Source organism: Barbus barbus (genome assembly GCF_936440315.1).
Source record: "Barbus barbus genome assembly, chromosome: 36".
Classification (NCBI taxonomy): Eukaryota; Metazoa; Chordata; class Actinopteri; order Cypriniformes; family Cyprinidae; genus Barbus; species Barbus barbus.
Genome location: NC_136714.1, coordinates 14,327,505 through 14,340,573, shown reverse-complemented (window position 1 = coordinate 14,340,573; position 13,069 = coordinate 14,327,505). Strand labels below are relative to the sequence as shown.

Below are 13,069 nucleotides of genomic sequence, written 5' to 3'. Positions count from 1 at the left end.
GTGTGAACATTTCAGACTCAGTGTGCAATGGCCTTTACCCTTTTATTTCATACTTTTATTGTTCTTTTGAACTCTCTATTAATAAAACAACCCCCAAAAAAGTATCAACAAATCAGCATATTAGAGGATCATGTGACACTGAAGACTACAGTCAGTTTTTTTTTTTCTTTTTTTTTTTATTAACCCCCAAAGCCATGTGAAGTACTTTTTATGATGGATGGATGCACTTTTTTGAGCTTCAAAATCTTGACCCCCATTCACTGCCATTATAAAACTTGGAAGAGCCAGGACATTTTTTAATATAACTCCAATTGATCTGAAAGAAGAAAGTCATATACACCTAGGATGGCTTGAGGGTGAGTAAATCATGGGGTAATTATCATTTTTGGGTGAACTATCCCTTTAACAGAGGATTTTTTTTTTTTCGGTTCTCCTAGTATTCCTTAGGAGACTTACTTGCAAGACCTGATTGCAAGTATCTTGTCAAACCTGAGCACAATTTGAGACATTATTGAAATCTTTCCTGAAAACTCATAAGGGAACATGCAATATTACTCGTGTGAATCTCATTAAGCAAAAGTCTCCATTTGATCTCCATTCAATCTCAGCATATATTACAGAGATCTCATTTGTGATTTTTCTTTCCTATGTGCAATCATTCAAAAGGAAGTTCACACAAATGAAAATCCTGCTCTGAAAGTTCAACACTCTCTGAACACAGTACCGTAACCATGGAGTTCTCTTCTATTAGCCAGACTGTAATATTTGAGCACGAACGCTGACCTTTTCGGCTCAGAATAGTGATGGGCATCACATATCCTCTCACTGAGTCTGGCTCACAGATGTACGTGGATCTCACTCTTTTACAATCATCGCCATTCAGATCTAATTCAAAGCCTCGGTTTTCCTCACTCGTACATGCTGTTTAAAAAAGTGAGCAGGCAGGATGAGCTATTGAGGCGGACAGTAGAGTGCTTTGACCTTTACAGCACGGCAGTGCACTTCTGCATTAGCCCGTTCCGTGTCACACACATGCACACTTTGGGTGTTCCTCTGGGTTGATGTATGAGGGGCGCTGGGGTGGTGCTGGGCCTGTAGTGATATAAATGGCTTGTCTGCCTCACTGAGAGCGGAGTATCGTCCTCTGACAGTTTTAATCTAGACCAAAATGATCAATGTTCTGTGCTACTTATTTTGAATGTCGGTAATTAAATACAGAGATAATGTCACAGATCTGTTTGAACAAATTATGCAAATGCACAGCACACAAATTTCTTTGCCATTTTTGCGATGCCTTGTTTGTTGTTGATGCATACACGGAAAGCTAATTTTTTATCAGGGGCCCTTTTTTGATGGTCTTTACTTGAGCATTAGGGCTAATGAAATCTTAATTTAAATAGGAATTCATCATTGGCTCGCTTGTTCCAGCTCCAGTGACACAAACAATTATCTTAAACCAATCTGCACGCCAATAATCAATAATAATTTGGGGCCTAAACGAGTTTAATCCTTTTATTAAAACAGTATGATCCCTGCACAAAATGTACTTAACAGTTAATATAGCTGGGGCAGTTTTTCATAACTAGGTACTTACGAACATGAATATAACATATGGTTTTGTCCTTGCCAAGACTATTCTAAATAGTTTGTATATTGAGTTACAATGTTTTTTTGTTTTTGTTTTTTCAAAACGTAATAAAAAAAAAATCTTAATATTACTTTTTTTTTCTTAATTTTTCTACAATATTTGTTCAATTTATGTAATTTTTCTACAATGCAATTGTTGTGCATTTTTGTTTAATATTTAACATTAATATTTTTATATTAAATTAGATGTTACAGAACTGTCTCATGACTGATGTGCTTAAATTAAAATACTTTTATTAATGTGATTGATCTAGTGGGAATAGGAAAATCAATTTGCATTTTATCATGACATTTTTAATTAAATAATTGAAAGTTTTAAATGTTTATAAAAACATGATATTTTGTATAATGTTTTTGTAAGTATTTGAAACTTTAATGTGAATTTGTATATTTAAATTATTATTTTCAAATAAAATGGAAATATTTTAAGTGTTTTGCAAGCTTAAATTTTAATAACTGAGTCATAGCACTTACATATTTTTGTTCTTTTTCTGGTTTTGATTGCTTCTATTGTCCTTATTTGGATAAAAGTGTCTGCTAAATGACTAAATGTAATTAAAACCTAAATTTAAACATTTAAGTGAAAATGTCATGATCAAAACATTATCATCCTATGAAATATTTTATAAAAATTGATGTTACATTTTTTTATTAAAGCTTGCAAAACACTTAACATATCTGCATTTTAGTAACACTTTTTTTAAATACAATTTTAAGTTTCAAATATTTATAAAAAAAAAAAAAAAATATTTAACACATGAAATAAATCTCAAAACTATAAAGTAAAAAAAAAATAAAAAAAGGTCTGTGGAAACAAATGTTACTCTTATCATGGAATAACTGTCATACACTAACACATTTTGGAGATGTAAATTCAACAGAGAGCATGCCAGAATGCAATTAACTTGTTTAACCTTTTCCCTCATTGAGTTTGACTCATTGGCATACCCTAGCGGTTCATGTCTGTTCCTGTAGCCGATGTAAAGCTGCTTTGACACAATTTGCGTTGTTAAAAGCGCTAAACAAATAATATTGACTTGAAGCATTTTTTTTTATATAGGCCTCATGTTTTCCTGCTGTATGGTAAACATCTGCTTTCCAGCACATGAATAGTTAAATTAAATCAAACCTAGATTTGTTGCCAAAGTTTCCGCAAAATGTTTTGGAAGTAAAGGAGATCCGCAGTGTCTCTGGAGATCTAGCGATGATTAGAATCAGCCCTCACAACCCACACAACAAAATGGCATCCAGCTCATTACCCCAGAGTTGAGCAAAGTAAACACCGAACTTGCTAATTGAATGTAGGTTGAGTTATCACATACACTCTACATTTTAATGATTTTTTGTACAATATTTAAGTTCAAAATATTGCAGTGCTCAGCCAAGATTGGAGTTATTGGATTTTCAGTGAAGGGATGAGAGGCTTGGATCTGAACTATGAAAAAAAAACAAGAAATATAGTTGATAGAGTAGTATATAAAAGAGCACATATTAAGGTTATCAAGTAAATATTTTAATGTATTAATTTACTATTCTGTGCCTCACTAGGCAAGGCAAGTTTATTTATATAGCACATTTCATACACAGTGGTAATTCAAAGTGCTTTACATAAAAGGAAGTAAAATAGTCATTATTTTTTTTTTATAATAATCACAACAATAAAAACAAGGAATTTAAAAACCTATTTAAAAAAAATCTGTAGTCTCAAGATTTGTTCACACTAGGGATGTTCATTTTAACCGGTTAACCGACCGATAAGTATTTTGCTCAATTAATACAATCAGTTAAACGGTTTAAAGTCACTTTTTTTTCCAGTAATTTATCTAAATATTTTAAAAGGTTTGCTGCATTGTTAAAACAAGCTACGCGTATTAAAATAAAAATACAAATTTTTTTAGAAAGAGAGGAAAAAAAATGTTGCATTATTACTTTATTCATAAATAGGCTGGCGCGAATTACAAACATTATAATAAACACTGTAAACATTGCTAGGCTATTTTAGTTCCCCTCACTCCACAACAAATCATTTCAATTAACAGTAGCCTATTTAGAACAAGAACAAGAATTAAAAAAAAGAGCAAGAACAAGAATTAAAAATGTAAGAAGCTATAGCTATATAAACAACCAAAACAAATTTAGGCTAAAACGAAACCAATGCTGGGTCTCTCGTTCGACACAAAATCAAAGGTTTCCGTATTTGCGATATATTTGAATGCCAAAATATTGTTTACCTTTTATATAGGCAACTTCACTCATGTTCCAATATCCACATAAAACAATATTTTGCATAACTTCACGGTACGGTGATGACGCTTAACAGCACAGGTTTTACTACATATTTAAACTGAGCAGTGTGTGTTTTTTTCCCCCCATATGTTTGACTGAGGTTTAACTGTGTGTGCTCATGCTTTGCTGGTGCAATCACTTTTTTCTAACAGTGGAAGCAACTACTCCTTTTAGACATGAAGATCATTGGAATTGTAAAAGGTTTGCTTTTGTGTACATTCACAATAAAAGAATTTGTGCTTTTGTAAAATAAGCCCAAAAAAAAAAAAATAAAAATAGGATGTCGCTTTCTGCCATCTGGTTTTCTTTCGCGCAGCACAAAAATGAACCGAAACTCTGCATAGGTGTCACACACTGAATGGAGAGGCATACAAGGATGCGTAAGGTAAGAGCTTCTTTATTAAACAAACTGAAGGCAACCTCAACAGGTAAGTGCAATAACTCAGATTTCAATGAAGCTCAATAAACAGGAATTAATCGTCCTTAACTTTCCCTTTAGTAGAATCAACTGGAGGAAGACATCCACAGAGCTAGAGGGATCCAGCAGGTAGGTGATAGGATAGACGAAGAGCTTGTAACCTCAAGACCAGACAATGAGGGTATGGATAGAGTGCAGTCTTATAGGGAGTTGGATTAGTGGCAACAGGTGAGGAGGATTCCTTGATGGAGGTCAGGTGTGAGTGATTACAGATAAAGTGCAGGTGAGTGGCAAGAGGGATGCTGTGGAATTATAGTGCAGTTCGACTGGTGACTGTTACCCCCCCCCTCCCCTCTCCCTCCCCTCTCGAAGGAGCGGCATCCAGACGCTCCAACAGAGGCGGCACATACCAGGAACCGGGAGGGATGGAGTGCCCGGTCCAAGCAATGGATATCAATGGAGGGAGATAGAGCAGAAATCTAGCCAGGGTGGGGCAAATGAAGCTGAAGCCCACCAAAGTGGAACTGAAGCCCACCAGGGTGGAACCGAAGCCCACCAGGGTGGAGCAGGTGCAGCGGAAATATAGGCCACAGACAGATTACTAATGACTAGTACGGCTGTGATAGGGAAGGCCATAGGTTCACCAACGACATGGTGGGACATTCCGGGGATTCCTGAATGGCCTCTTTGGCCTTTAGGATTGAACTCAAGCACTAGAACTGGTTCTGAAACAGAGATCTTGAACTCTGAGACTCTCCCTGGGCCAGTCTTGGGAACAGGATGTCGCTCTGGAAGAGGGAGCGCTTGAGGGTGCTCTGGCGGAGCGGGCGCTTGAGGGCGCTCTTGAGGAGCAGAGCAGGTTGAAACCAGCGAAGACGAAGGAGGATTGAATTAGGAGGATCTGTAGTCCATCCTGGGCTCAACGGGAAACTGGATTCTCCAGGACTGAGAACGGCACTCCTGGCCGTGACTTGAGACCTGGATTCTCTGGGATCGGCACTCCTGACCGTGAATAGAGAACTGGATTCTCTGGGATTAGAAACGGCACTCCTGGCCGTGACTTCAGAACTGGATTCTCTGGGATCGGGAACAGCACTCCTGGCCGTAACTAGAGGGTTACCGGCAGGTGTGGCGGAGGAGTCATCTGTGGGCTTTGTTCTGAAATGGGTGCTTGGTCTGGAAGGAATTCTTGAATGGACATTAGGACTGTAGGTAGCCTTAACAGGGACTCGCCACAGAACTGGAGATTGGAGACTGAAGCAGATTTGGGAGCTAGAATGGATTCATTGCATTGATTGAGTGTGGATTTTGAACATGAACGTCGCAGAGTGGAATTCATCTTCATAGTCTTCCTGATGGAAATCATAGGTGGATCTGCCAGCTTTGCCACCAAATCTGCGCTGTTGGAAGTAACCTTCCTTTCCAGCGGGAATGTGGAAGCGCTGGTTAGTATATCGGAAGCAGTCATGGCAGTGGTAGGAGACGTGGGACTTACAGTTTCATCCCCAGTCAGTAACCTTACCTGCCGTGAGTACTGTGCCTGGTATAGGAGCTGGATAGGGCTTGGGAATGTTGACATAGGCTGGACTAGACACGGTGCAAGGCTCTGGGATGACGGCCACTTTGTGTGATGTCTGGCGATCAGCGGTCTTGATTGGTGATAACTGACTATCGGCGGGCATGTGGTGTACGAACTCGGGACTGTCAAGTCAAGTCACCTTTATTTATATAGCGCTTTTAACAATACAGATTGTGTCAAAGCACTTAACATTATCAAATTGGAGGATAGAGTGTCAGTAATGTATAAAAATAAGATTAAACACTCAATTTTCAGTTAAGGCATTTCATTGAGTTCAGAGATGTCATTGTCTAGATCAGTTTAGTTTAAATATTATCTGCTAAATCAAATTGACAATAATCACTAGAAATTAAGTGTCCCCAACTGAGCAAGCCAGAGGCGACAGCGGCAAGGAACCAAAACTCCCTCTGTGACAGAATGGAGAAAAAAAAAACCTTGGGAGAAACCAGGCTCAGTTGGGGGGCCACTTCTCCTCCGGCCAGGAGATAGTTTATTTATTGTTTTAATTAAAATTTTAAAATGCATTTATATTGTTGCAATTTCTAACAATAATAGTATTATGTAGTTAGGTATTTTATCATATTTTTAGTTATTTTCTTTTCTTTTTAGTTTTATTGCATTTAAGTCGAGGTCTTCACTGGGCATAACAGGGAGCTGGTGGGCATAACAGGTGAAGACTGGGGATCGGTGGTTATGATGGGTGAAGACCAGAGATCATCCGCCACTTCGTCGACAGTGAATGCTGATCCAACTATCTGAAGAGCAAAGTTGATGTAAGACTCCAGAACCCAGCTTGGATCAGCCATAGGCAAGACAAACCGGATACTATCATCCAGTCCGTACCAAAATCCTTCCATTAAAGTTAGGTCATCACCGGCTGCCCAGCTACAGCAGTCGAGAAAGTCCTGGACATACAATTCCAGATCCCGGCCGTTCTGAAAGAGGAACCGGAGGATGGTAGACTGATCATTGCACTCCTTGGTCATTGCTCCAAGGAGTTATGTTGAGGAAAGCCCGTTGTCCTCGCATGTTGTTTTAAGTTTTCTGGTCTGGTCTTCTGTCACACACTGGATGGAGAGGCATACGAGGATGAGTATGGTAAGTGCTTCTTTATTAAACAAACTGAAGGCAACCTCAACAGGTAAGTGCAATAACTCAGATTTCAATGAAGCTCAATAAACAGAGGAATTAATCGCCCTTATCTTTCCCTTTAGTAGAATCAACTGGAGGAAGACAGCCACAGTGATCCAGCAGGTAGGTGATAGGCTAGACGAAGAGCTTGTAACCTCAAGACCAGACAATGAGGGTATGGATAGAGTGCAGTCTTATAGGGAGCTTGATTAGTGGCAACAGGTGAGGAGGATTCCCTGATGGAGGTCAGGTGTGAGTGATTACAGATGGAGTGCAGGTGAGTGGCAAGCGGGATGCTGGGAATTGTAGTGCAGTTCGACTAGTGACTGTGACAATAAGCTACTTGTTGCACAGTTTTCTTAAACAACTTTCGTTTTCTTAAACGATCATTTAAATGAAAATATATTTCTTGTATAGGCCTATTTATTTGTTATAATATATCTATACAGTGTGTATATATATATACACTCACCAGCCACCTTGCTAGTACCGGGTTGGACCCCCTTTTGCCTTCAGAACTGCCTTAATTCTTCGTGGCATAGATTCAACAAGGTGTTGGAAACATTCCTCAGAGATTTTGGTCCATATTGACATGATAGAATCATGCAGTTGCTGCAGATTTGTCGGCTGCACTTGCATGATGCGAATCTCCCATTCCACCACATCCCAAATGTGCTCTATTGGATTGAGATCTGGTGACTGTGGAGGCCATTTGAGTAAAGTGAACTCATTGTCATGTTCAAGAAACCAGTCTGAGATGATTTGAGCTTTGTGATATGGTGCATTATCCTGCTGGAAGTAGCCATCAGAAAATGGGTACACTGTAGTCATAAAGGGATGGACATGGTCAGCAACAATAGTCAGGTAGGTTGTGGCATTTAAACGAGGCTCAATTGGTACTAAGGGGCCCAAAGTGTGCCAAGAAAATATATATATTGTATATATCTAGGTGCGTGATCTGATAGCTATGATGAACATGTAAAATTAATCTCCAGAAAACAAATGATAGTATTTTTAATGGGTCACAGACACTTATTCTTTCTAATTTAATTCAGTTCTAATTTAAAATAACGTTAACGTTTAATAATCGGTTAGTGAGCGTCGGTTGTCGGTTTAGTGAGCAAATGCTAACTTGATGGCATTACTTTGTGTCTCAGCAATTTTAGTTTGATGCATAATAGGCCGCAGATTAGATGGGTCAGCTGTACGGCTTGAGAAGGCCTTAGACTTTCTATCGCATGATAAAACAGAGATAGAGAAAGCTACAGACACACTGGGTTCCCCGGCACACATCACTGAGGGTAGTTATCAGTTGTTTTTGGTTCACCTACACCAGATGGAGGAGGGTTTGGGCCCTGGCGTTGGGGCAAATGTACGAGAGCTCTCACAGGAGGAGGAGGATGAGCTGGGTCCACAGGCTTTGGTGGTTGTGGGTCCCGCCGTTTTTTAGTTGATATCTGGGGGCTTGCAGCGAAACAGTGGGAGAGTTTGGTCCCAGCATACACCAGTTGCTCCATTTTCTGTGAGAAGCTTAGAAGTGGAGATGCTGGAGAGAGGGATAATGTGTCTGGTGAGATGTGCTCTGGCTCTCACTACTCGCCTTCCCCACCGCACGCTAAAAGGTTGTTTTTTTCCTATTGAGCTTGCCAAACATGGCTGCAGTGTGTGCTCATGTACAGGTCCTTTTCAAAAAATTAGCATATTGTGATAAAGTTCATTATTTTCTGTAATGTACTGATAAACATTAGACTTTCATATATTTTAGATTCATTACAACACAACTGAAGTAGTTCAAGCCTTTTATTGTTTTAATATTGATGATTTTGGCATACAGCTCATGAAAACCCAAACCCAAAAGTCAACCTTCAAATAATTATGTTCAGTTATGCACTCAATACTTGGTCGGGAATCCTTTTGCAGAAATGACTGCTTCAATGCGGCGTGGCATGGAGGCAATCAGCCTGTGGCACTGCTGAGGTGTTATGGAGGCCCAGGATGCTTCGATAGCGGCCTTAAGCTCATCCAGAGTGTTGGGTCTTGCGTCTCTCAACTTTCTCTTCACAATATCCCACAGATTCTCTATGGGGTTCAGGTCAGGAGAGTTGGCAGGCCAATTGAGCACAGTAGTACCATGGTCAGTAAACCATTTACCAGTGGTTTTGGCACTGTGAGCAGGTGCCAGGTCGTGCTGAAAAATTTAATCTTCATCTCCATAAAGCTTTTCAGCAGATGGAAGCATGAAGTGCTCCAAAATCTCCTGATAGCTAGCTGCATTGACCCTGCCCTTGATAAAACACAGTGGACCAACACCAGCATCACTGACTGTGGGTACTTGACACTGGACTTCAGGCATTTTGGCATTTCCCTCTCCCCAGTTTTCCTCCAGACTCTGGCACCTTGATTTCCGAATGACATGCAAAATTTGCTTTCATCCGAAAAAAGTACTTTGGACCACTGAGCAACAGTCCAGTGCTGCTTCTCTGTAGCCCAGGTCAGGCACTTCTGCCGCTGTTTCTGGTTCAAAAGTGGCTTGACCTGGGGAATGCGGCACCTGTAGCCCATTTCCTGCACACGCCTGTACACGGTGGCTCTGGATGTTTCTACTCCAGACTCAGTCCACTGCTTCCGCAGGTCCCCCAAGGTCTGGAATCGGTCCTTCTCCACAATCTTCCTCAGGGTCCGGTCACCTCTTCTCGTTGTGCTGCGTTTTCTGCCACACTTTTTCCTTCCCACAGACTTCCCACTGAGGTGCCTTGATACAGCACTCTGGGAACAGCCTATTCGTTCAGAAATTTCTTTCTGTGTCTTACCCTCTTGCTTGAGGGTGTCAATGATGGCCTTCTGGACAGCAGTCAGGTCGGCAGTCTTACCCATGATTGCGGTTTTGAGTAATGAACCAGGCTGGGAGTTTTTAAAAGCCTCAGGAATCTTTTGCAGGTGTTTAGAGTTAATTAGTTGATTCAGATGATTAGGTTAATAGCTCGTTTAGAGAACCTTTTCATGATATGCTAATTTTTTGAGATAGGAATTTTGGGTTTTCATGCGCTGTATGCCAAAATCATCAATATTAAAACAATAAAAGGCTTGAACTATTTCAGTTGTGTTGTAATGAATCTAAAATATATGAAAGTCTAATGTTTATCAGTACATTACAGAAAATAATGAACTTTATCACAATATGCTAATTTTTTGAAAAGGACCTGTATGTGTTTACCCTTTCGATGCATCTTCTGTAACTTAGCATGATTACCACCCACCAGCTGAACGGCCACCGAATGGCCAGTATTTAGTGCAGTCTCCGTGACAACCGCTGTAGCATGCTTAACCTTCAGCACTAACCCCTCTCTGGGATAAACAGCCATTCTATTTGCATTTCCAATCCAGTCCTCTCAATCCACACCTCATCCTCTTTGACGAGTCTTAAGGAAGTTGCTCCTGTGCAAGGTTCATTTGTTTTGGTCTGTTTTGACTTTGTGCTTCTGGCAGGCTGATTGAATTCAGTTTTGTTAAACTGTCTCCCCTTATCTGTCGCCATCACACAATCTGATTGCTTTCTTCCCTTCTGCTTTAAGTGACAGGGCTGTTTAGAGGTGCCTGACAACTGAGGCATGCAAATTAGCACTTGACAGTGTCTTAAAGTCATGTCACATTTCACATTAATATATTTATTTAACTCCAGCTTTAGCCTATTCATGTTTTCCTCTAAGCTCTGCAGGGTAGGCAGCTGTGGGGTGTTATTTTAATATTTTATTTTAGTTTTTTTTTTCTTTCTCGGGGAGCAAATATATAGTTCAGCTATGAATTATCTGGCTCTTAGAGGGACAGTTCACCCAAGTGTTCAAGTGTTCCATAGTAGAAAGAAAGTCATAGAAGTTTAGACACCAACTTACTGTAAATGATGACAATTTTCATTTTTGGTTGAACCGTCCCATTTTATGGTATACATTTTTGCTTTGGGTTAAATGGTCAAGGTCTGTAGCTTCCATTTCTATGGCAGTGGCGGTTCTTATCACATGGTGATCTCATCCATAGAGAGGATTTGGACCAAGCATGTGTAACATGAAAACAGGCAATCTCATGAAGCAAACACTATGCGGGAAAGAGAGAGGGGGGGAAACACTTTCACACTCTGCTGGATATTCACACTCACTCTAGCTGTGTTTTGCCACCTGTTCTTCATTGTGCACTCATGTAAGTGTGAGATTGTGGGTTTAGATATTGCTGGGCTGTATCTCTGCTTCAAGGAAATGTACAGTGGTTCCATTTTTTCCAGTTTTTCGTAATTTTGTCCATTGGCTCCACTAGTACCCAGTGCCTATCTTATAGCATACCGGATAAGCAAAATGATGCAGATGCTTTATATAATTTAGCTTTAGTGTACAAATATCTGAAACCACTAACAAAAATGCTTCTATTTTCTAATTTCATACAGTTGTTTTAAATTTTTAATTGTTATCACAATTACAATTTGAGTGAAATGTTGAATTGAAAAATGTAATTGATATAGAAGATGGATGGATGGATGGACGATATGGACAATAAATAGATAGCAGACATGAAAGGATGGATGGGTGCCAGATGTTAGAAATTATAAGAGGGATGGATGAATGCACAGACTGACTATATAGAGAGTAGAAGTTATAAAATGGATGGATGGACAGATAATAGAAGTTATAAAATGGATAGATGAAAGGACAGATGGACAATATATAGAGAGTAGAAGTTAAGATAGATGGAAGGATAGACAGCCAGATATTTAGAAAACAAAATAGATAAGATGGATGGATGGATGGATGGATAGATAGATGATGGATGGATGGATGAACATATGGACAATGTGTAGATAACAGATGTTATAGGATGGATGGATGCTAGATAATAGTTGTTATAAGATGGATTGATGGACAGCAGATATTTAGAAAAGATAGATAGATAGATAGATAGATAGATAGATAGATAGATAGATAGATAGATAGATAGATAGATAGATAGATAGATAGATAGATAGATAGATAGATAGTAGAAGTTATAAGATTGATGAACAGATGGACAGTATATAGATAGCAGAAGTTTATCTGGATGGACGGATGGATAGACCTGCCTATCTTTAATTCTCCAACTTGATCTCTCTTTCTCTCCCTCCACAGTCCAAAGCCAGAATCTCATAGCGGACAACGTCTCAGTAGTTGAGGGAGAGACAGCCACCATAAGCTGTCGAGTCAAAAACAATGACGACTCCGTCATCCAGCTCCTCAACCCCAACAGACAGACCATCTACTTCAAAGACGTCAGACGTGAGTACACATATTCACATGACACACACAAACACAAACAGGCCGCTCGTCCCCAGTAGAGCAGAAGTGTTAATGCATCTGAGTAATCCACTGTGAATTTGAGGGCAGCCGATAGAGAGACCCAGCTGGCTGATGAGGACATGTTTTTTTCAGCGGTTTGCCTTCCTCTCATGTGATCTGTCTTACCCAAGACCGCTAAAGGGTTTCATCTCCCCACCCCTCAATAAAATATTGCAACCGCCTGTCCCATGTCATATGCAGAAAAGCACTTTGATGATGCCATTTTCTTTGCGCCAAAGTTGCAACAGGAAGCATTTTTAAGTAGTTCCAAAGTGCTTTCGATTTCATTCTGAGTCAAGTCTGGCACATATCAGGTGGTGTCATTGGACATGGTGCCTGTCTCCACAAACGGTCCCCGGAAAGGTCTGTCCTTCTTATTTCATCGCTTTTCTCTGAAATAATGATAAGCTTCTCTAAGGTGCCAGACCGAGTCATTTTCATCTCCTTCCCCATAAACAGCACTGTGGTTAAAGAGCGTTCCAGTCAAGGGGAGTGAACGGGAAAGCCGCCAGTTGCCTGAGGGACTGTCCTCATCAAGTAATGGTTAAAGTAATTGTGTGCCCGATCCTCTCAGAGTTTGGATTAAGGTCTTCTGAACCGTCATTTTATCTCTCAGCTTCCAATCATTAGCAAGGCTCAGACTCCAGGTTTTTG

The 13,069-nt window shown here is 39.9% G+C and overlaps 1 protein-coding gene across 5 annotated transcripts in view; it reads left to right on the top strand.

Moving 5' to 3' along the window:
• LOC306855829 (cell adhesion molecule 1-like) overlaps positions 1-13,069 on the top strand; it is a 353,210-nt gene that overhangs the window by 231,088 nt on the left and 109,053 nt on the right. For all 5 annotated transcript variants that reach the window (XM_079394726.1, XM_079394724.1, XM_079394728.1 and 2 more), the window contains one exon: positions 12,209-12,355. In XM_079394726.1, coding sequence (XP_079250852.1) covers positions 12,209-12,355 — 147 coding nt within the window. The remainder of the gene's footprint in view (positions 1-12,208; positions 12,356-13,069) is intronic.